Source organism: Somniosus microcephalus, chromosome 2 (genome assembly GCF_052327205.1).
Source record: "Somniosus microcephalus isolate GS21.2 chromosome 2, FLI_Smic_1.0, whole genome shotgun sequence".
NCBI lineage: Eukaryota > Metazoa > Chordata > Chondrichthyes > Squaliformes > Somniosidae > Somniosus > Somniosus microcephalus.
The window spans coordinates 138,216,257-138,239,834 of NC_140988.1; the positions used below are offsets into that span (position 1 = coordinate 138,216,257).

At 47.9% G+C, this 23,578-nt stretch overlaps 1 protein-coding gene across 4 annotated transcripts in view; it reads left to right on the plus strand.

The window, feature by feature from the left end:
* The window catches only part of pde5ab (phosphodiesterase 5A, cGMP-specific, b), a 216,616-nt gene that overhangs the window by 70,701 nt on the left and 122,337 nt on the right, over positions 1-23,578 (plus strand). For all 4 annotated transcript variants that reach the window (XM_085962982.1, XM_085962974.1, XM_085962965.1 and 1 more), the window contains 2 exons: positions 13,098-13,235; positions 17,276-17,343. In XM_085962982.1, coding sequence (XP_085819108.1) covers positions 13,098-13,235; positions 17,276-17,343 — 206 coding nt within the window. The remainder of the gene's footprint in view (positions 1-13,097; positions 13,236-17,275; positions 17,344-23,578) is intronic.

Consider the following 23,578-nt stretch of genomic DNA (forward strand, 5'->3'; position numbering starts at 1 on the left):
CTCACAGGAGAAAACTTACCATTCTGTTTCCACTTCCGATCCAGCTGACACCACCCTGAAAGGGGTCTACTGCTGGGCAGCTGGAGCCCTTGCCTGTTTCAGTCAGTAGACCCTCTGAATATATAAATCAGGGTTTACTATGACGTACATAGGATTCCGATGTCATTCTGGGGGATAATTGAGCGTGCACCATGCACACTCTGCCCAGTTTTACTTGGTGATACAGCCAAAGAGGAGACCAAAAAGGTAAGTTTAAAAATTATTTTTGTGGGACCTGAAGGAGCAAGAGTGCTCGTCTTGCCTCCCTTGATGATCAGCACCCCCCACCAGAACTAGCTTTCTACTGGCCGAGTCGTTCTCTGGGCCACCTGATATTGCAGCAGCCTGGAGCCAGCGTGTTAACCATTTGGTGCCTGCAGCCCACGAACGACATGGTTATAAACCTAGGCCCTCAAAATCGATAGTGCTTCATGTCGGCACCATTCCATTAAAACCAATGGAATAAAAATTGGGCGGGTTCTACAATGAATGGGTGATACACTCTGCCAGTTAACCATCCAGGCAGCAAAGTTCAAAGTTACCCCTGTCACTTACATAAAAGTTAATGTTAAGAATAGATAAGAGGGAACCAGTGGATGTGTATTTGGATTTTCAGAAGGCATTTGATAAGGTCAGAGGGTGGTGAATCTTTGGAACTCTCTACCCCAGAGGGCTGTGGAGGCTCAGTCATTGAGTGTATTCAAGACAGGGATCGATAGACTTTTGGATATTAAGGAAATCAATGGATATGGGGATAGTGCAGGAAAGTGGAGATGAGGTAGAAGATCAGCCATGATCTTATTGAATGGCGGAGCAGGCTCGAGGAGCTGAATGGCCTACTCCTGCTCCTATTTCTTATATTCTTATGTAACATGGTCACAGATTTCAGGCACTAACATCAAGAACATGGCCTAGAAATTCCAGTACAGCAAAAACCTGCCGGTGCCACCATGGGCCGCAGTTAACGGCCACCCAAATTCATAACACAGGCAGCACCGGTATTTTGGTGCTGCCTGCTAATTTAAATTAGCGCAGCGCTAAACTTACTTGCAACCCTCATTTTCCGGCACTACTCTCAAAAAGAGGCACCAATATAGCATGGCCATACCTTCCCTGAAGCAAGAACGGCATTATCTTAAAGGAAAACTGCATTTTTAAATTAAAAATTAAAAATAATTTAAAAATAGGCAGTTAATAGCCCTTAGAGCTCACTGCCTTCTGAAAAAAAAATAAACATTAAAAATAAATCTCAAATGGCAGTCTTCAGCTCTTAAAGCTGAACTGCCTTCCCCACCTAAAAGAAAGGTAAAAATGCTTCACCACTAACACAAATAGCTCAACAAGCCAGGGAAAGGGCACCGCATACAGCACTCCAGCTTTGTGCAGGGGGTCAACACTGCAGGAGAGGTCCTCTACCCACAGTCATCGCAAGAATCCTCCTCAATTGTCTTCTCCCAATGGCTGAAGAGCTCCTCCCAGAGTCGCAATGCGGATTCCGCCCACTAAGGGGCACAATGGACATGATCTTCACCACGCGTCAACTACAGGAGAAATGCAGGGAACAGCACCAACCGCTGTACATGGCCTTCTTTGACCTCACAAAGGCCTTCGATACCATCAACCGTGAGGGATTATGGAGTGTCCTCCTCAAATTCAGCTGCCCTCAAAGGTTTGTCACCATCCTCCGCCTGCTTCATGACGACATGCAAGCCGTGATCCTGACCAACGGACCCACCACAGACCCAATTCACATATGGACCGGGGTCAAGCAAGGCTGTGTCATCACACCAACGTTCGTCCTGATCTTCCTGGCTGCAATGCTCCATCTCGCCCTCAGTAAGCTCTCCACTGGAGTGGAGCTAATCTACAGAACAAATGGGAAACTGTTCAACCTCCGTTGCCTCCAGTCCAGATCCAAGGCCGTCCCATTCTCTGTCATCGAATTATAGTATGCAGACGATGCTTGTGTCTGCACACACTCCGATGTCGAACTCCAAACCATCGTTAGTACCTTCACCGAAGCGTACGAGAGCACGGGCCTTACACTAAACATCCATAAGACAAAGGTCCACTACCAACCTGCCCCCGCCACTCAGTACTACTCCCCGATTATCAAAATCCATGACGAGGCCTTGAACAACATGGACCACTTTCCATACCTCGGGAGCCTACTGTCAACAAGGGCAGACATCGATGACGAAGTTCAACACCGCCTTCAGTGTGCCAGTGCAGCCTTCGGTTGCCTGAGGAAGAGAGTATTTGAAGACTAGGACCTCAAACCCAGCACCAAGCTCATGGTCTACAGAGCAGTGGTGATACCCGCCCTCCTGTATGCTTCAGAGACATGGACCATGTACAGCAGGCACTTCAAAGCACTGGAGAGGTACCACCAACGGTGCCTCCGCAAGATCCAGCAAATCCATTGGCAGGATAGGCGCATCAACGTCAGTGTTCTCGCTCAGGCCAACATCCCCAGAATCGAAGCTTTGACCACGTTCGATCAGCTCCGATGGACAGGCCACATTGTCCGCATGCCCGATACGAGACTCCCAAAACAAGCGCTCTACTCAGAGCTCCGACATGGCAAGAGAGCCCCAGGTGGGCAGAGGAAATGCTTCAAGGACACCCTCAAAGCCTCCTTGAAAAAGTGCAACATCCCCACCAACACCTGGGAATCCCTGGCCCAAGACCGCACAAAGTGGAGAAGAAGCATCCGGGAAGGCGCCGAACACCTCGAGTCTCTTCGCCGGGAGCAAGCGGAAGCCAAGCACAAACAGCGGAAGGAGCGCACGTCAACCCAAGCATTCCACCCACCCACCCCTTCAACCACCGTCTGCCCCACCTGTGACAGAGACCGTAGATCCCGTATTGGACTCATCAATCACTTGAGAATTCATTTTTAGTGTTGAAGCAAGTCATCCTCGGTTCCGAGGGACTGCCTAAGAAGAAGAAGGTCCTCTATCCACAGGGGCCATGAGGCCCTCTAGAAAGAACAATGTGGGACCACATCACCGAGGCCGTCACTGCCAGCAGTGTCACCCCCACAACCTGGCTCCAGTGCCCAAAGAACCTTCATGTCCTCAGACCAGTGATCAAGGTCAGTGAATGCATCTTCAAAAACTGTCTCCTACCAATTGCACCACTAGCCTTGCACAACTGCTCTAACCCTAACCCTCCCCTGCAATCGCTCACCTACCAACAATCTGTACCAACCACTAGGCACATCTCCCATTCCTAGCTTCACCCCACCTCCTTGGAGGAGACGGTGCAGGCCATTCTTGGCACGGGTATGGCTGAGCCCTTGGCCAGCAGCGGGGCTGAAAGGATACAAGATACTGGTAACCTCATGCGTTATCCTCCTTCTCGCTTGCACCACTTGCTTTCCTGCTTTCTCACCACAACTCTACCCTTGTGTCTTCCTCATTTCACACACCCAAGAAGTGCAGCCTACCCAGCCAGTGGTTGACCAAGAAAAGGGAGAGGAGAGTGAAGAAGAAGAAGAAGAAGAAGAAACACCGTCACTCGATTTCACACTCCTAGCCACCAGATCCTCACGGTCGACCAGCAAGAGCATTTGCAGTGTCCCCCACTGAAAGTCACTAGCCATGCTGCAACCACTGGGGTAGCACTGCGTGACATCAGTAGGATAGGCAAAGGCATACAAAAGACAGCCACTAAGGGAATGCATAAGGGTGATGAGTTGATTTCTTGATGTCATATTGGATGGATAGATATATAAAGTCGGATTGGAAAGTTTGCTTTGTGGTGGCTTTTATTTCAGCATTGTGGCCAAGTGGATGCTGTGATGGTCAGTAACAGAGGGAAGAGAAGTTGTGGGACAAATGTTGAAAGAGGAATTGGGGTTGTAGTCACTGATACTGCAGGCAAATGATTCCATCCTGGGAATGGCCAGGGAATTTAAATTCAGTTAAATAAATCTGGTATTATTAATGGTGATTATGAAACTACCGGATTGTCGTATAAAACCATCTGGTTCAGTAATGTCCATTAGGGAAGGAAATCTGCTGTCCTCCCCTGGTCTGGCCATATGTGACTCCAAACCCACTGTAATTTGGTTGACTCTTAACTGCCTAACAAGCCACTCAGTTGTGACAAACCACTACAAAAAACAATGATAACAATAAAAATGAACAGACCACCGCATTGACTTCGGCACTGGCTTCAGACACGAGAACGGCACACCCAGCCCAGTCAGTCCTCCTCACTAACATCTGGGGATTGTGCCAAAATTGGGAGAGCTGTCCCACAGACTAGTCAAGCAACAGCCTGACATAGTCATACTCACAGAATCATATTTTTCACCCACCAGAAGGACAGACCCACCAGGGGTGGCGGCATAATGGTATACAGTCAGGAGGGAGTAGCCCTGGGAGTCCTCAACATTGACTCTGGACCCAAAAAAGTCTCATGGCTTTGGGGGCAAGGAAACCTCCTGCTGATTACCACCTACTGCCCTCCCTCAGCTGATGAATCAGTACTCCTCCATGTTGAGCACCACTTAGAAGAAGCACTGAGAATGTACTCTGGGTGGGAGACTTCAATGTCCATCACCAAGAATGGCTTGGTAGCACCACTACTGACCGAGCTGGCCGAGTCCTGAGGACTGGGCTTGTGGCAGGTGGTGAGAGAACCAACACAAGGGAAAAACCTACATGACCTCGTCTTCACCAATCTATCTGTCACAGATGCATCTGTCCATGACAGCATTGGTAGCAGTGACCACCGCACAGTCCTTGCGCAGACAAAGTCCCGTCTTCACACTGAGGACACCCTCCATCGTGTTGTGTGGCACTACCACCATGCTAAATGGGATAGATTCAGAACACATCGAGCAGCTCAAAACTGGGCATCCATGAGGCGCTGTGGGCCATCAGCAGCAGCAGAATTGTATTCCACCACAATCTGTAATCTCATGACCTGGCATATCCCTCACTCTACCATAACCATCAAGCCAGGGGACCAACTCTGGTTCAATGAGGAGTGCAAAAGAGCTTGCCAGGATCAGCACTAGGCATACCTAAAAATGAGGTGCCAACCTGGGGAATCTGCAACACAGGACTGCATGCATGCTAAACAGAGGAAGCAGCATGCTTTAGACAGAGCTAAGCGATCGTACAATCGCCAGATCAGATCAAAGCTCTGCAGTCCTGCTACATTCAGTCGTGAATTAAACAACTAACGGGAGGAGGAGGCTCCATGAACATCACCATCCTCAATGATAGCAGAGGCCAGCACGTGAGTGCAAAAGACAAGGCTGAAACGTTTGCAACCATCTTCAGCCAGAAGTGCCGAGTGGATGATACATATCGGCCTCCTCCTGAGGTCCCCACCATCACAGAACCCAGTCTTCAGCCAATTCGATTTATTCCTCATGATATCAAGAAATGGCTGAGCGCACTGAATATAGCAAAGGCTATGGACGCCGACAACATCCTGGCTGTCGTGCTGAAGACTTGTGCTCCAGAACTAGCTACACCTCTAGCTGAGCTGTTCCAGTACAGCTACAACACTGGCATCTACATGACAATGTGGAAAACTGCCCAGGTATGTCCTGTCCACAAAAATCAGGACAAATCGAATCCAGCCAATTACCGCCCCATCAGTCTACTCTCAATCATCAGCAAAGTGATGGAAGGTGTCATCGACAGTGCTATCGCACTTACTCACCAACAACCTGCTCACCGATGCTCAGTTTGGGTTCCAGACCTCATTACAGCCTTGGTCCAAACATGGGCAAAAGAGCTGAATTGCAGAGGTGAGGTGAGAGAGACTGCCCTTGACATCAAGGCAGCATTTGACTGAGTGTGGCATCAAGGAGCCCTAGTAAAATTGAAGTCAATGGGAACCAGGGGGAAAACTTTCCACTGGCTGGAGTCATACCTAGCACAAAGGAAGATGTTTGTGGTTGTTGGAGGTCAATCATCTCAGCCCCAGGACATTGCTGCAGGAGTTCCTCAGGGCAGTGTCCTAGGCCCAACCATCTTCAGCTGCTTCATCAATGACCTTCCCTCCAACATAAGGTCGGAAGTGGGGATGTTCGCTAATGACTGCACAGTGTTCAGTGCCATTTGCAATTCCTCGGATAATGAAGCAGTCCATGCCTGCATGCAGCAAGACCTGGATGACATTCAGGCTTGGGCTTATAAGTGGCAAGTAACTTTTGTGCCACACAAGTGCCAGGCAATGACTACCTCTAGCAAGCGAGAGTCTTAACCATCGCCCCTTGACATTCAACGGCATTATCATTGCTGAATCCCATCAACATCCTGGAGGTAACCATTGACCAGAAACTTAACTGGACGAGCCACAAAAATACTGTGGCAACAAGAGCAGGTCAGAGGTTGGGTATTCTGCGGCGAGTGTCTCACCTCCTGAGTCCCCACAGCCTTTCCACCATTTACAAGTCACAAGTCTGGAGTGTGATGGAATACTCTCCACTTGCCTGGATAAGTCCAGCTCCATCCAGGACAAAGCAGCCGCTTGATTGGCACCTCATCCACCACCTCAAGCATTCACTTCCTCCACCACTGGCGCACCGTGGCTGCAGTGTGTACCATCTACAAGATACACTGCAGCAACTCGCCAAGGCTTCTTCGGCAGCAGCTCCCAAACCCACAATCTCGACCAACTATAAGGACAAGGGCAGCAGGCACATGGGAACACCAAGTTCCCCTCCTAGTTGCACACCATCCTGACTTGGAAATATATCGCCATTCCTTCATCGTCGCTGGGTCCAAATCCTGGAACTTCCTAACAGCACTATGGGAGTACCTTCACCACATGCTCTGCAGCGGTTCAAGAAGGTGGCTCACCACCACCTTCTCAAGGGCAATTAGGGGTGGGCAATAAATGCTGGCTTTGCCAGCGAAGTCCACATTCCATGAATGAATTTTAAAAAGAAATCCTGGCCAGAAAGGGTCTCTCTGGCATGCATCCTTCCTTCTGCTTCTTCTTCTTCTGCTTCTTCCTCTTCCCTCTGCGAGTGAATGCTGTAAATCTGAAATAAAAGCAGAAAATGCTGGAAATATTCTGCAGGTCAGGCAGCATCTCGACCTGAGACGTGAAATCTTTTTCTCTCTCCATGGATGCTGCCTGACTTGCAGAGTATTTCTCGCATTTATGTCTTCTCTAGGCCTTCCTTTACCATCCGAAGCCTTGCAAGTGTCCAGAAGCACTCCCTGCACACTTTAAAAACTTTTAACATCTATTGCAACAAAGCACTACTTCAATAAAAAATAAAAAATCCAGTCCAAAAGCTTAAATCCAAACTTAACTGAAAGATGTGTGTGTCCCTTTAAGAGGCGCTGACAGCAACTCTGTAGGTCTGCTCTACTCTCGCTTTTCTGAGCGTGCTTAGGACCCAGCGTTAAAGTCAGCGAAACGGTCTTTAAGTTTGCAGACGGGGCGTCAAATTGGCATTGACGCTGACTGACGTCACGGCCTGCTGATTTGTATTGCTAACATCAACACTCTGGCCCTCACCAAAATGGCACCTGCTGAGTCCCGTGGCAGAGGCTGGCGGAATGAGGCGGCCGCCATTTTTTTTCAAGAAATGTACCTTAACGGAGAGTGGTAAGTCCACAAATTTCTATGCCCAGGTTTCTTCTGAACATTATAGAGCAGTAGATTATTAGCAAACTGTCCTGATGGTTCCAAATTGATTTAAAAGACTTTAGTATGTGAGTCAGTTGCAGCTAAAAATATAAAGGTAAGAATTGTTCTAGCCTCTGTTATCAATATTGTAAGTGCATTCATGAAGGTTCCTCTGTTTGATGTCGACTGCAAAGTCATAAATCTTTTCATTTTTAATGTGTTTGTCATTTCACTAGAAATACTGATGAGGATATTTTCATTAATGCATTTACAATATCACTACACATAGAGACCAGAGAAATTCTTACCCCATGTCACAAACTGATAAATATTGGCCCAGATATTCCGATCCCTATGGGTGAGTACGTGCTGTGTACCTACCCGTAAGGACATCGGGAATGCCGATTTCAGGCATGCACAGCGCATGCGCTGAAAACCGACATTTCCGATCTGTCAAGAATGGCCTTGACAGATCCTCCAGCTGCCCTGGAGAAGGGTCCCTGCGGGTGGATAGTTCAGCTTTTTGGACACCCTCCGCCTGCAGAAAACCCTTAGAATTCTTACACCTGGTAAAAGCAAGCGTAAGGCCTGCTTTTACCATGATGAGTTGAAAAAAAGTTTTAAAAAAATGTTTTCACTGATTTATCATTTAAAAATACTTTTTAAAAAAAGGTACGTTTATTTTTAGCCCCGTAAAAACTTCAATTATTTTTTTCAAAAAATTAAATTTTTGTTTAAAACACTTAGGGGGAGAAATTCAGTATCGCCACGTTTGGGGCGTTATACTCGAGCGGGCGTGAAATTTAGCGCCCGGCGCAAATTATCGCCACCTACTGCTAAATTGACCTGCTTCACCCCAGGAGGTGCTTGGAGCGCTAAAACAGGCGCTGCACGACTGTCTTAAGGCGCTAAGCCGGAGAAGCAAGGCGCTACCACCGAGGGCGGGCGCAGCGCAGGTACGGCCAGTTAGCGATTGCACGCAGTCACGCTGGCGCCGGTCAGCTCTTAAAGGGGAGGTTCGACCTTGGATTGCAGCCACACCCTGCTCATCGGAGCCCTGATTCTCGGCCTGGACAGACCTGCTGCCACATTCTAACACCTAGGACCATGGAAAGGGCCAGGGAGCGAGCGCAGCGGTTCAGTGAGGGGGCCCTGCAGGTTCTGGTTGGCACGGTGGAGTGCAGGCGATCTATCCTGTTTCTGGACAGTGGCAGGAGGCCGCTGCCCAACGAATATCGAAAAGCTTGGAGGGAGGTGGCTCACAGAGTGACCTCCAGCAGCATGGTGCCTAGGACCCCTGTGCAATGCAGGAAGAAGTTCAACGACCTCACTCGGGTCGTCAGGGTGAGTACCCTTTTCAGTATCCTCTTCATCCCTGCATGTCCACCTCACTTTATGGCCAAAGGGCCCTGAAAGCCCCAATGCCCAGCCCTCATCCAACACCTATGGGCCTTTCATGAAACTCACACGCATATTCAACACTTTACACACTGTAAGGGCTAATCGACCATGGGAGGCAGTGCAGCCAAGATCAGGGCTTCACACTGTAAGGGCTATTCGACCATGGGAGGCAGTGCAGCCACGATCAGGGCTTCACACTGTAAGGGCTATTCGACCATGGGAGGCAGTGCAGCTGAAATCAGGGTTTCACACTGTACTCAGAGCCCGTCCTTTCTCTTGCAGGGCAAGCTGGCTCATAACAGGAGGCAGCAGCAATGGACCGGGGGAGCTCGGCCTCACCTTCAAGACCTCAGCGATCTGGAGCAGCGAGTCCTGCGGATTATGGCAGGCCGGATGATTGGCCCCGTCGCCACTGGAGATGCCGACCCCGTTCTGGACAGCAATGGTAAGGTCATCACCTTTTTGACCTCTCTCCTTCCACTTGTGCCTCACACCAGCATCCTTTGCCACTATCGAACCAATACAGTGCATTGCAGCACTCATGCCTCCCTCGCTGCCGCCCTGTCCTCACGCTAAAGCAACTCTTGTACCTCCCTGCTTTCAGATGCTGATTCGCCAGGTGAGGAGGCGGGCCCTCAAGCTGCCAGTATGAGTGATTCTGAAGGCGAGGAGGAAGAGGAAACCGGACCATCAGTGCCACCCTCAGCCGAGGCAGCCCATGGCCATAATGGGGACACGTCTTCCCTGGAGGGGAGCAGGGGGGAAGGGTCTGAGGAGGGTGAAGCTCCGGGGCCCAGCGGGCTGCAGCAATGCGAGTGGGTAGGGAAGCTCGGCGGCCTTCTCCCTGGAGGGAGAGTCTGGCCTCGAGTCCTGCTACAGTGAGCGCAGAAGAGGTGTGGCTCCTCGCTGAAATGGGCGCCCAGGCGGCGCACAGGCACACTGAGCTCATGGCTGCAGTGGCAAGGATGCCCGAGTCCATTGAGTCACTGGCAAGAAGTGTCCAGGACTTCGGCGCAGCACAGGCAAGGAGTCTCCAGGACTTCGGTGCAGCACTGGCAAGGAGTCTGCAGGACTTCTGTGCAGCACAGGCAGCTTCCATGCAAGTGCTTAGTGCTGCAATGCAGTCAGTGGCTGGTCTGATGCAGACACAGATTGAGGCCACACGAGCACTGACTGCTGCCACCCTCGCTGGATTGGGCACGAATCGCCGGGGCTCTCGCTGCGCCGCAGCAGGCCAGCAGTCTGTGCTTCAGCAGAATGCTCTGCATGCTGCAGAGCTGCCCCGTGGGAGTGCCAGTGGGCCGTCCGACCAGGGAGCGGCTGTCCTCTGTCAGGATGGCAGCATTCCTGCTGCCAACACTGTCACTTCTCCACTGCAGCTGCCACCACCTGTAGGACAGACTGCTGCCACCTATGCAGAGTTGGAGCAGTCAGCAGCCGGGCCCTCCAGGCCCAGAGCTGGTCCAGGCCGTACCTCAAGGGCATCTGCCGACTCTGTTTCTGACACTCGCCAGCCTTCCCCCAGCCTTGCTGCAGCCCCTGGGGTCCCATTGCGGAGGAGCTGCAGGGTGGGAAGGGGCCAATCTCGCAAGTGAAGCAGATCACCCTCGAAGAGCAAAAAGTAGGAGGTGTGGCAAAATGCTGTTAATTTTTTTATTGAAGGCCGAGGATCGTGGTCATTTTTTGTTTACTCTTTTGTTTATTGTCTCCAGGTTGTGAGAGCCAGTTATGTGTCTGACTGCTTTTTTTTGGGGTTTCTCTCTATTACTTTGTCATGTGGGAAGGGCACACAGTTTGTTAAATAAAGAAGTGTCTTTATTCAGAATGTGCATGTTTACTCTTTGAACTATTTGTTGCCTTGACCGGCTTAGGGGTTGCGGAATGGTTCTATTCATGTTCTTTCAATGGCACAAGCCATTCCCTCAGAGGGGGCCTAGAACCGACTTGCAATAAGCCGCTGACGGACGACCCTTGCACTTTGTGCCTCCCTCCCGTCTTGCTGCCCCTCCTCCTCTTCCTCCTCCTCCTCCCCTGCTGGTGCTCCAATGTCTGGTGGCAGTGGCTGAGTCCTGAGGATTGCCAGGTTATGCAGCATGCAGCACACTACAACGAAATGGGAGACTCGCTCAGGTGAGTACTGAAGAGCTCCCCCGGAATGGTCCAGACAGCGGAATCATTGCTTGAGCACGCCGATTGTGTGCTCAATGATGTTCCTGGTCATTTGATGGCTCTCATTTTATCGTTCTTCAGCAGGGGTGCTGGGCGCACGGAGCAGGGTCATCAGCCAGGTGCACAGAGGATAGCTCTTGTCCCCGAGAAGCCAGCCTCCTGGGTGAGCCGGGGCTTCAAAAAGGTCTGCCACAGAAGTCTGGCGCAGGATGAAGGCGTCGTGGCTGCTGCCTGGAAAGCGGGCATTGACAGCGAGTATCAGCTGTCTATGGTCAAACACCAACTGGACGTTCAACGAATGGAACCCCTTCCAGTTGCGGTAATCCTTGGCATTCTCTTGCGGCACCCGCAAAGCCACATGCATGCAGTCAATGGCGCCCTGGACCATGGGGAAGCCCGCTATTCTTGCAAATCCAATTGCGCGCTCTTGCTGCTTGTCCAGGGTCATGGGGAAGGAGATGTACTGACGTCTCCTTTTAAAGAGGGCATTCGTGACTTGACGGATGCAGCAATGCACCGCGAACTGGGAGATATTGGCAAAGTCCCCAGTAGCGGATTGGAAGGAGCCGGTGGCATAGAAGTTGAGAGCCACTGTCACCTTCACTGCCACCAACAGAGACGTCCTGCTCCTCAGTTGAGGCTGCAGATCTGGCTGAAGCAGGTGGCAGAGCTCAGTGACCACCTCCCTGCTGAATCGCAGCCTCCGAATACACTGCTCCTCAGACATGTTGAGGTATGAGAACTGTTGGCGGAATACCCTGGGAGGGTAAGGTCTCCTGTGCCAATGCCTGTTGGCCCGCCTCCGTCTAGCCATGATTGGCACTCACTCTCTGCGTCTCTGAGCCCTCTCAATGTAATGGAGAAACCCAACGTTTCCACCCATTGCAGGCCCCATAGTATGTGGCCACTCAAGGTTATGCCAGTCAAAAAGCAAACCAACTACAAAGTTCTGGGCCGAAGCCAGAAGTACCTCTGTGAGCACTGACTCAATGCAGAAAGCTCTCTCCCTTTGTCTCTCTGCAAATCTCTCTCTCTCTCACAAAAGGAGTGGTCCAAAAATGGGTACTACAAAGAAGCCAGGAAGAGCCCCCTTTAAATAGCGCCCCCCCAGCCCCACAGCGACTGGGAACCGTTCCAGTCAACCAGTCGCTGGGAGCGCCAGGCGGAAAGGAGGGGGGTGCCACTGAAGTTCCGGTTCGGGGTGCCCCAAGGGCGTTGCACCATGAAATGACGTCAGGATCTGCGCGCGCAGTTGAGCGGGCGTCGCAGTTTTGCGGCGCCGCTAAATGTCCGCTCAAGTTCGCGAGAGGCGCAGGTCTCGCCGCGCCCGGGCGCTAGCCGCATCGCGCCCCACTTATCGCCCTCTTAAGGCGCTAACGGGTGGCGCGAACAACTGAATTTATCCCCCTTAATTTATTGTAATTTCAAGTCATTTTAAAAATGTGATTTTTAAAAATTTATTTAAAGTTTTACTCTGTTTTTGGGGTGATCTCCATTCATATATTTGACAGGTCTTCCTGTCAAGTGTATGAAGGGAGATTCCCTTCTTTGTTTGGCTCCCCATGACCCACGTGATCCCAGGGACGCTGCGAACTAGCTGCGCCTCTGGGATATGTGGGCTCTGCTCACTTGGAGTTTGGAGAGGCCCAGCATCGGAAGTGTGTGCATCCCGGGAGCCCTCAGGTAAGGGCGTAGATTTTTCCAGATCACAGGCCTCCGCCCGCGGGAGGCCTGCGATCGGAAAATACGGGCCAATACCTTTTTTGGGTTTTCCTTTTTTATTAATACATAAAAAAATGACTTGTTGAATTTTGCACTTTAATAAATGTGAAGAAATAACTGCATTATTTATTACTAATATTTTCTTTCACAAGGTTCTACTTGATCTTGCAACTCTGATATTTGAGGAGCAACATTCCTTGGAAGTACTTTTGAAGAAGATTGCAGCAACTATCCTTTCATTCATGCAGGCTCAGAGCTGTACCATCTTCATTGTGGATGACAATTCTTCTGTGGGTATTATAATGAGGTTGATAAAAAAGCTACAGTATTGGTCCAAGATATGGGGGGTGGAGGGGAGTGCAAAATTCCTCAGCTGCTCTGGTGGATTCTCATGATAACTTTGGCAGGAGTCCACCAGAATGGCCGCAATACCTACCAGGACCCAGATACGTTGTCCTGACCTTATATGGGCCTACTGGAGGGCCTAGTAAGGGGCAGAGTATCTCTTGTGCATCTGAGTCAGATGGAGTTTGAACTCCAAATGCTGGAAATTTCTTCACCCTCAGCTTCATGGGTATCTAGCATAAGGCTGGAGGCTGGTAGGCTGATTGAGAGATGTAACAGACACCTGAAGGATGGAAATAAGCTTCACCTTGATAGGGGTGGGTGGGGCTGGCGTGTCCCAGGCTGGGATCGTGGCATGGACTCTAAAGTTTGAAGGGGTACATTTTTATTTATGAAACTGCAGCCCGCTTACAGAAGGATTATTTTCAGTGTTTCCGGGGTGGGGGGAGCTGGAATCACACCCCACCACACCCTCCCCCGGATCTGACAGCAAAGTTGGATTTCCCAGCACTTTGGACAGGCGAGCACCCGAGAAACACCCTAGCGGCACAGGTGCCTGCCCGCCCCGTACGAATGGGGTGCCGTCTCCTTAACCCTACATATTCTGGCAGGGTCAGTATTGGAGGGCACCAGTGGACGTGATCCTGGTATAAGTACTGGGATCGCGGTCTGTGAAAAATCATGGCCAGGGACCCATTTAGGAGGAGCTTTTCCTCATTCACTATGAAGGAGATCACAATTTCAGCCTATTTCTTCATATATTTTAGTTATGTTCCCAATTTTAATCTTTTAATTGCAAGGATTGATTGATAAGGCTGTAGCTTGTCGCTGTCTGAGATTCATGCCCCTTGTGATCAGATATAATGACTTTGTAAATTTAAAATGCAAGCAGTTAATAAAGTGCCCATTGAGATACTGGTGATAAGGTCCCACGCAGTCTTTTCAATATTCCTTTAAGCTTCCTTGTAGCACTTTCTATTGTGGCCTCTCCAAGTCCCTGATGCCAGCTTCCTTCATTTATTCTCCTTGAGATTATTGTTCAATATCACTTACTTGAAAATCTTTAATGATGTCAGTGCCAGCCTGATAAGCTACAAATAATTAATATATAAAGTAATTGACAGCTAAAGGTGAGTTTGAGAGCAATACAAAACAGGTGTTTACCTGCCATCTTAAATCCAGACAGCGGAATAGAAGTGGTTTGCAATGCCATGACAATCCCAAGAGTATGTAACTGCAATTTTTTAGAGTATATCGCCCTTTAAGTTTTACTGGACTCCTTACCTCATGAAACAGAACAAACAATTTTAATATAGCCTAGTCTATATACGCATGGAACTGACTATCAGAAGGCACATACCAAGAGTCCCAGAATGATTCACACTCTTGATTTTTCCCCTTCCCCGCTTGGAAGCCGCCTCGTCTCTAATTATCACCTTCCCTGAAAGTACTGCAATGGAGACTGGGAACTTGTGTAGTGGAATCAAACCTGCATTCCAGTATTCTGTGACACCATGCACTGGAGCTCCAGTATGCCTTGCCATGATCAATGTATTTTCTATTGATTCTCCTTGTCAATTATGCAATATGTGCAATCTAATTCAGGTGTTCTACACCTTTAAAGAAAGCCATCTTTCATTTTTTAGAATAAAAAATACTCTTCTGCTGTTCAGTGGCAGCCGTGACTGAAGGAGACATAATCTACTGCAAGAATGTTTTAATGTAAATTAATGAAAATGATTGCTCATGCCTAGTAGAAATTAAACAGTGGCATCTTCTACAGTGATGGTTAATAATTACACAACAGCATGAAAATTAATTTCCCATTAAGGTATATAAACAAAAGTCCATATGGAAAGATAAAGTCTGCTCAGGTCTTTCTCTTCTCTGGTGCTGGGGCAGGAAATCATTAACAGTGTCTTCCTGGTCCAAAAAGGCTGTTGTCTCAACCAGCATTGGTTATAGGAAATTTAATGCAGATACAACTTTTAACAAGAAGGTTTGCTACTTCAGTTTCCATTTTGTAATTTTATTTTTGGTTTAGATGTAAAGGGAACCTATAAATCCTGTATGTTCCTGTAAGACAAAGTCTAAATTCTGTAAGAATTTTATGATGATTTTTTGGAAATTTGCAGAACAGTGGAAAAGCATACCAAATTTTGAGCTATCTATATTTAAAAGCTTTATTACTGGTCTGTATATGAAACAAAATTATATGATAATTCAGTTCTGGGCACCACATTTTAGGAAGGATATCAAGGCATTGGAGAGGGTACAGATGAGATTTACTAGAACAGTACCAGGGATGAGGGACTTCAGTTATGTGAAAAGACTGGAGAAGCTGGGGTTGTCTTCATAGAACAGTGAAGATTGTGAAGATTTGATAGAAGTGTTCAAAATCATGAATGGTTTTCATAGAGTAAATAAGGGGAAGCTGTTTCCAGTGGCAGAAGGGTCAGTATGAGAGGACACAGATTTAAGGTGATTGGCAAAAGAACCAGAGGCGACACATGGGAACATTTTTTTACACAGTGAGTTGTTATGATCTGGAATGCACTGCCTGAAAGGGTGGTGGAAGCAGATTAAATAATAACATTCAAAAGAGAATTGGATAAATACTTGAAGGGGAAAATTTACAGGGCTATGGGGAAAGAGCAGGGAAGTGGGACTAATTGGATAACTCTACCAAAGAGCCGGCACAGGTATGATGGGCTGAATGGCCTCCTTCTGCGCTGTATCATTCTATGATAAATCCCACATTTTATATCATGAAGAATATGTCATATCTAAGGTATAAATTGTTTCAATGTTTGTATTTTGTTTTTCCTGTTTTTGTACTTATCAAGTTGAGGCATGACAGTGGAGAATGGAACGTTTTCCATTGTACAACATCAAGTATTCCCAGGTCAGGTATGGCACAGGTCGGTTGTAATGTTGGCCTCTCCCTACATTTCCCCGACTATGTATCTCAATTTCCACCCCGCCCCATATTCCTTCTCAACCAACAACAGAAGATCACCCTCAGTGTCTCTTGTTCCTACTGCACAAGGGTGACATTTCTCTTCTCTGCATTCTCATGTCTCTGAAAAGTAAAGTGAAGCTGCCAATTTGTAAATTGGCCATGCTGTCTGTGAGGGCAGACATTCATCACCTCTGTGCCAGCTGGTGAATGGAAACATTCAGAGTACTGTCAGGGATTACATATGGTCAACCTGCACCAATTAGCAGCTGACTCATTTGAACATACAAAAATGACAACCAGGAAAAGACCAGCTGCCCATCGAGCCTGTCCCATACAGTCACGGCATGACTGCTCATGAACCAGTGAACTGTCCTGTCTTAATTGTAGGCCTAACATAGTTTACAAATTTCTTACAAGACAGATGATTACAAAGGAACTGAGATTGTGCTCTGCCATGTTAGCAACAAACAGGTTAGCATGCTCCTAAAATATTCTTTTGTCTACTAGTTTATGATTCGGTCATTAATATATAATCACCTCTATAACCCCATTACAGCATTGTCGCAGCTCTATTACTCTAAATTGGTTTAATTATTTTGATTGTTCTGATTATTTTTTTAAGACAGTTTGAGATCAACTAATCAATAAGGTGATCACTATGGCAACAAAACAGCAACCAGTCATAACAAAAGAAATATGAATATTTATTTTTCTCCTTTGACAAACACAAAACACAGGTCTGTGCAAAATTCTCTTGGTGTATTATGAATCAAGGGAAATGTTTAGCTGAACATTTTTACAATTTTTTCCAAGTTACATTTTTTGTAAAATCCCCTTCTCCCAAAAATTTAAACAGGAATAAAAGGACTCTTATCTCAGAGTGAGTTTAGTCCTTAGGGGTTAGAGCGTGGTTAGATCTTTAAAAGGTGATCGGCTTCACTGTCCCTGTAGTGCTTCCCTGTTCAACAGAATTAATCCCTTCACTGCATTAAAAATAAATTATCCCATTTAATTGCATTTCAGGATTCGTTTTCCAGTGTCTTTCACATGAATTCTGCAGAGCTGGAAGATCCGTCAGAGTTCCAGAGGAGGTAAAATATTGTCTCATTAATCATCCTTCCACGAAACATGGAAACTGGATTAGAGACGATGAAATTTGCTTTAGCAATAAACAGCAGCACAGCTTTTATCCAATCATCCAAGCTGCAGATAAAGCTTAAATTTATTTTATTCAGAAACGGCCCTAGGGGAATTCATAAAAGGAAGCAATAAGAACATTTTGTTATTTTACCAGATAATTCCCAGCGTCTGAAACGGGTTACTAGATATGTTTTGAAGCAAACGGAAGAAATGCTCATTGACTCTCAAACTAGTCTTTGTATTAATATTTTTTAAACAAGGTTTTAACATCCCCCAATCTCTATTGCTGATTCTTTCCTTCATCCTATTTCTTAGTAGAACAAGTGAATAGGATATTCAAAAACTAGTGGACATAATTTAAAAAAATACAAAATTAAGAATAAAAATAGCAATTCAGATATAACTATTTCCTACAAAGGCTAATAGACAAAAAAGGACAAATTTCATGAATTTGTGCTCCAGATGAGTGGCTCTCAGCAGTGCAAACTTGTAAAATTTACACTATAAAATTAGTTATAAATTGGTTCAGGAGACAAGGTCAGGTTTGCAGTGAGGTGGTGGTGATGTGGGTTGCTACTGGTACAAAATGTCAGTTTTACCCTTAAGGTAGTGAGATGATCCGTTTCCCACTTTGTAGCTTAGCCAAGAATAAACAAAAACCAGCGTGATTGGTGGGTGGATTCACATAGAGTTTGCAACAAAGGTCACAACAGCATGTAAAGAACATTATAACTGCTATAATTTTTTTTTACAGTTAACAATAACAAACAGCCGCCCCCATGTTCCTATTTATTAATCCTGTCCTCATTATATCTGCAACAGAGTGTTTTCGCAACATGCTTTCTCTTTCTTTTTAGCACAAACATTACCCGGCCTGGATTTTCTTCTGGGGCAGGTTTACCATTGGAGGAAGGTCGGAACAGGAATTCTGCCTCCTGCTCTGACCCACTGTGATCCAACTCATTTTCCTGCGTCGGGCATCATTAGTTAGGGAGGACAGTCTCCCAGCGGGATCTCTGCCAGCAAGATGCTGCCAGGCTGCAAAATTCAGTGGTGCCACATTAGCATTGGAAGAGGAAGATCAAAGATTAAAGGATGCAGAAGCATCCCAAAGATCTGCTCCCAGTTTCTCTTTCGGCCTCACACTGGACTGAGGTTTTCATTGGGTGAGTAGTTGGGACCAGAAGAGAGAGCAAGGTGCCCATTACTGGGACCACTTCCTCCAAAATGGCATCAGCCAGCATTTCACGGCTGACCTCTGTTCCCCTGTCCTGGTGGTTCCTGGGATCAGTGGCTGTAGCGATGGGAGGCAGAAAAATCAGACAGATTTCTGAGCCCCACCTCCCTGCTGTCACTTACATGTGGTGGGATAGTGAAGAGGGGCTGGCTATCTTGACTGATGCTGCCTGATTTTAGGTGATCGAGCAGAGGAAAATCCAGTCTGTTGTGTGGCACAGTCCCATAGTGGAACTGTATGGATATGTACTAAAGCTTCCCATTGAAATAAATTCTAGACACCAAAAATCTAGATTTTAAAATAAAAATTCACTTTTCCCACTTTGAGGACTGCCTTAAGGAATACAGGTTCCAACACAGTCTGCGCTGTTGCAGTCTTCGCTGATGGGATCTACACAGTGATCACTGTCATGGAGTGAACTTGGGCTAATTACCCACTAAAGTCGCACTAAAAACCAATGAAAAACTTAAGCCTTGTTCAATCATGAGTAACTCAGTTTATAACGGTGTAGTAAGTCATAATTGCTGCTGAACAACCTCTCTGGCCCTGAAAAATTGATTTTACAAGTGTGGAGTCTCATTCCTTCAGAAGAAATTGAATGTTGCAGATTTTTAAAAAATAATAATAATTTTTTATATGTAGTTTTTGTGTTTTGCTCTTTTATGTCTTTCACTTAATCCCATGTGTATGACCCAATCTTTGGCCACGATTTTGCTGGCGCTCAGAGGGCGGGTTCGGATGTGGGTCCATTGTCAAAATCGCAATGATTGATGGAAGGTTGGGAACCCGCTGCGAACCTGCCTCCATGGAAGTTTCCAAAGCGTTGGGTCTGCGATTTCAGAACAGTCCCAACACCAAGAGGGAGAGGCATTTAGGATACTTAACTTCTTATTAAGTGCTTGTTAAAGACTATTTTGGCAGCCTTTTTGTATTTTCCAACATTTTCAATGGGTTCACATCGTTCAGAGATCACGTCAGGTAAGTATGTCGGGAGATCATTCAAGTTGAACTGCAGTATAAAATCCAACCTTTCACATCTGTTTAATTAGGGCTGCTCTGTGCCGCAGGCGATACCCCCAACACAGGGTTTACAGGCAAGGGATAAGCTTCCTCAGCATGACTGAGCAGCAGTGCCAAAGGAGGCTGAGACTTTTGCAACAGGTAGCCGCAGACATTTGAACAATGCTCGATCAAGACCTGCAGCCCAGAGGAACAGGTGGACACTCCTTACCAGTGGCTGTCAAAGTCACCACCGCCCTCAACTTCTTTGCATCAGGCTCCTCCCAGGGATCAGCAGCAGACATCAGCGGCATCTCCCAGTCGTCCACCCACAGATGCATCACGCAGGTCACCGTTGCCCTCTTTGACAAGTCCGCAAATTACATTCACTTTTCCACTGATGAAGCCAGTGCTCCGGAGCGGGTGCTCTGCTTTGTCAATACGGCTGGCTTCCCATGGGTGCAGGGTGTCATCGACTGCACACATGCGGCCATCAGGGCACCCCATCAGAACCCAGCAGCATTTGTAAACTGCAAGGGCTTCCACTCCCTTAACTTGCAGCTGGTCTGCAATCATAGGAAGAGCATCATGCATGTGTGCGCGAGATTTCCTGGCAGCTGCCATGACTCTTAAATCCTGCGCCAGTCCACTGTCCCTCAGCTCTTCGCTCCGCCAAACAAACTTTCTGGCTGGCTCCTAGGAGACAAGAGCTATCCCCTGAAGACATGGCTAATGACACCGTTGAAGAGGCCCTCAGACGAGTCTGAGGAGCACTACAATCAAAGCCACATTTCCACCAGAACTCTCATAGAGCAAACAATAGGGTTGCTCAAAATGCACTTCAGATGCCTGGACAGATCTGGTGGAGCCCTTCAATACGCACCAGCCAGGGTCTCCAGAATCATTGCTGTCTGCTGTGCCCTGCACAACATCGCACTGCAGCGAGGATTAGCGCTGCATGAGGAAGAAGGCACAGAGCACACAGCCCCTTCAGAGGAGGAGGAGGATGACCAGAATGAGAGTCAGCAAGAACAAGACCTGGAGGAGGTGGCTGACCCAGTGCGACCAGCACGCGAGCATACTGCTGCCCGTGATGCCAGGGATGGCCTAATCAATGCCAGATTCACGTAACTTTATGCAGCACAGACATGTGGCTGCCACATACACATGAAGGTTGGCATTACCACACTGCCACACCATAGAGCATCTCTACAATGAACTGTTTAATCCTTGCACTGTCACCACCATTGCTGGACAATAAAGGCGCCCTTACCCTTGTCTGTGCCACCTCAATTTGTGACCACACATATGGCAACAACATCAATCATTCACAAAACATTATTACGACAAAATAAAATAACTGAAACTTAGCATTCAATTATAGGAAATCACCCAAGTGACTATCCTATTGACTATTTATGTGTGAGCTTTCTTTTACGCGTGCTTCTATGAGGTGCTACCCCTGTGGATTCACCAGATGTAGAGGCAGGCTGCTTACTTCCTTGCTGTACCTGCTTAGATGCTTTTGGCGGTTGTCCTCTGGGTTTTGGAGCTTTTGAGGGTCCCGCCAGAGTCTGCTCCTCCTGCGGCTGTGCAGGGGCAGACTCAACCATCACTGTTCGGGGAGGCATATGGGGCTCTGACCGAGGGGTTGGCAAGGGGAGGGGAAGTTGGAGTGCTTGGAGAGGAGCCCCCATTTCCATGTTCCCTCCCACAATCATCCCTCTCATGGACCACCCGCACTTCTCTGCTAGCAAGTAACCGGAGAGCACCTTGCTGCACATCAGTGGGGCCATGAGGACCCGTGACTGTGCTGACATTCCTCATAACAAGGACGACTATGATCCTCTGGTTTCTCGCCTCAATAGATGCCCATCTATCCTCCATAGATGACCGTCTATTTAGAAGTGTTACCATGTTCTCCTGAGTCTGGCGATTTATGTCCTCCATGGAGGTGGCCATTCTTTCCATGACAGAACCTACAGTTGCCAGTGCGGCGCCATGGCATTGCTCATATTTGAGATGAACTGCTCCGTTCTCTGCATACTCACAGTCACTGTGGGTGCAAATCCTGTCAGAGCCTTCTGAACTTGTTCCTGAAGCTCCAGGATCACCCTCTTCCTGGATGGCCCCTGAGGCTCAGCTTCTGCATGCAGCTGAGCAGAGCAAGGAGATTCCTGCGGCCTCCGACAAGGATTCTCCACTGCTGCCCCTGTCTTCACCATCTGATCTTGCTTACATGTGACTTGTGATACACCAGGTGACAACACTACTCTGTCTTGCATAGGTCCCACCGAGGTGTGCATCTCTGCGCTGGTGTTGGTGCACTCATTTCTGCTGATGCTGCTCCCTCAGAGGCTGGAGCATCCTCTGAGGAGTCCTCCTTCTCTTCCTCCTGGACAGTGGGATGCCGGGCTCTTGATGGATCTGTGGGAGAGTAAAGACATGAGTTAAACATGTGATATGTAGATTGCAGACACATCCCATTGTGCACATGATTAGCATTCAATTTCTATTGACATCAGATCCCAATTGAGTCATGATATACCTCAAATAACTACAGAGACTGGTAGTTATAACTCAAACAGTTGGCTTTTAATAGCTTAGAACTGGACAGAACAGAACACACATGTTAGCCTTCTGACCAGCTTCTCAGAAGTGAACTAGGAGGCGGAGCCAGGGGTGAAGTAACAGATCAGGACAATCAATGGCACAGCAGAGTGGTATACAGTACATCAGCATTCCTGGCCAACCAAGAAAACAGCAGGGTTACAATAGATTACAATAGGAAACTATACACAGGTAGAATAAGGTATATACTTATAAGACTTATTTCACCACATTCACCCCTCCTATAAGTTAAGTCTGACCGGGGGTTTTACAGTTCGTAGTGAGCGACGTAGCGTCGGCCAAGGAACCTCTTGGGGGACTTGCTCAGGTCCCTCCGCCGTCCCGGCGTCTGCTGGGTTTTCCAAAATGACGTTTTGTACGTCTTGTACCTCCGGGCATCCCACCCTCACAGGCGGCGCATCACGGTGCTCCACACCCGCATCTTCGCTAGCAGCATCGCCCTCTCTCTCTTCTCCTGCCGGAGCCAGGTCCTTTATTGAAACAGTATCCTCACGTCCATCAGGGTATTGAATATATGCGTACTGAGGATTGGCGTGGAGGAGCTGTACTTCCTCCACTAGGGGATCAGTCTTATGACCTCTCACATGTTTTCGTAGCAGTACAGTGCCCGGGGACATCAACCACCCGGGTAGTGAAATACCTGAGGAAGATTTCCTGGGGAAACCGAACATCCTCTCATGAGGAGTAGCATTTGTTGCGGTGCACAGCAGAGACCTTATGGAATGCAGTACATCGGGAAGAACTTCCTGCCAGCGAGAGGTCGGTAGGCCTTTCGATTTTAAAGACAGAACGACTGCCTTCCACACTGTCGCATTCTCCCTCTCAACCTGCCCATTGCCCCGGGGGTTGTAGCTAATGGTTCTACTAGTAGCAATCCCTTTTGATAGAACTGGCGTAACTCATCAATCATAAACGACGTCCCTCTGTCGCTATGAATATGGTTGGGCATACCGAACAGACAGAATAAGTTGTAGAGGCTTTTGATTACCGTAGCACTGGTCATGTCCGGGCAGGGAATGGCAAAGGGGAAACGAGAGTATTCGTCTATAACGTTGAGGAAATAGACATTACGATCAACCGATGGGAGAGGACCTTTGAAATCAAGGCTTAGGTGCTCGAATGGCCGAGTTGCCTTGATGAGGTGAGCTTGTTCGGGCCTGTAGAAGCGGGGTTTGCATTCCGCACAAACGCGGCAGGCTCTGGTCATCGTTCGGACCTCCTCAATGGAGTAGGGTAAGTTGCGAGACTTGATGAAGTGATTCAATCGGGTGATTCCTGGGTGGCAGAGTGCGTTGTGGAGACTTTGGAGCTTGTCAGTA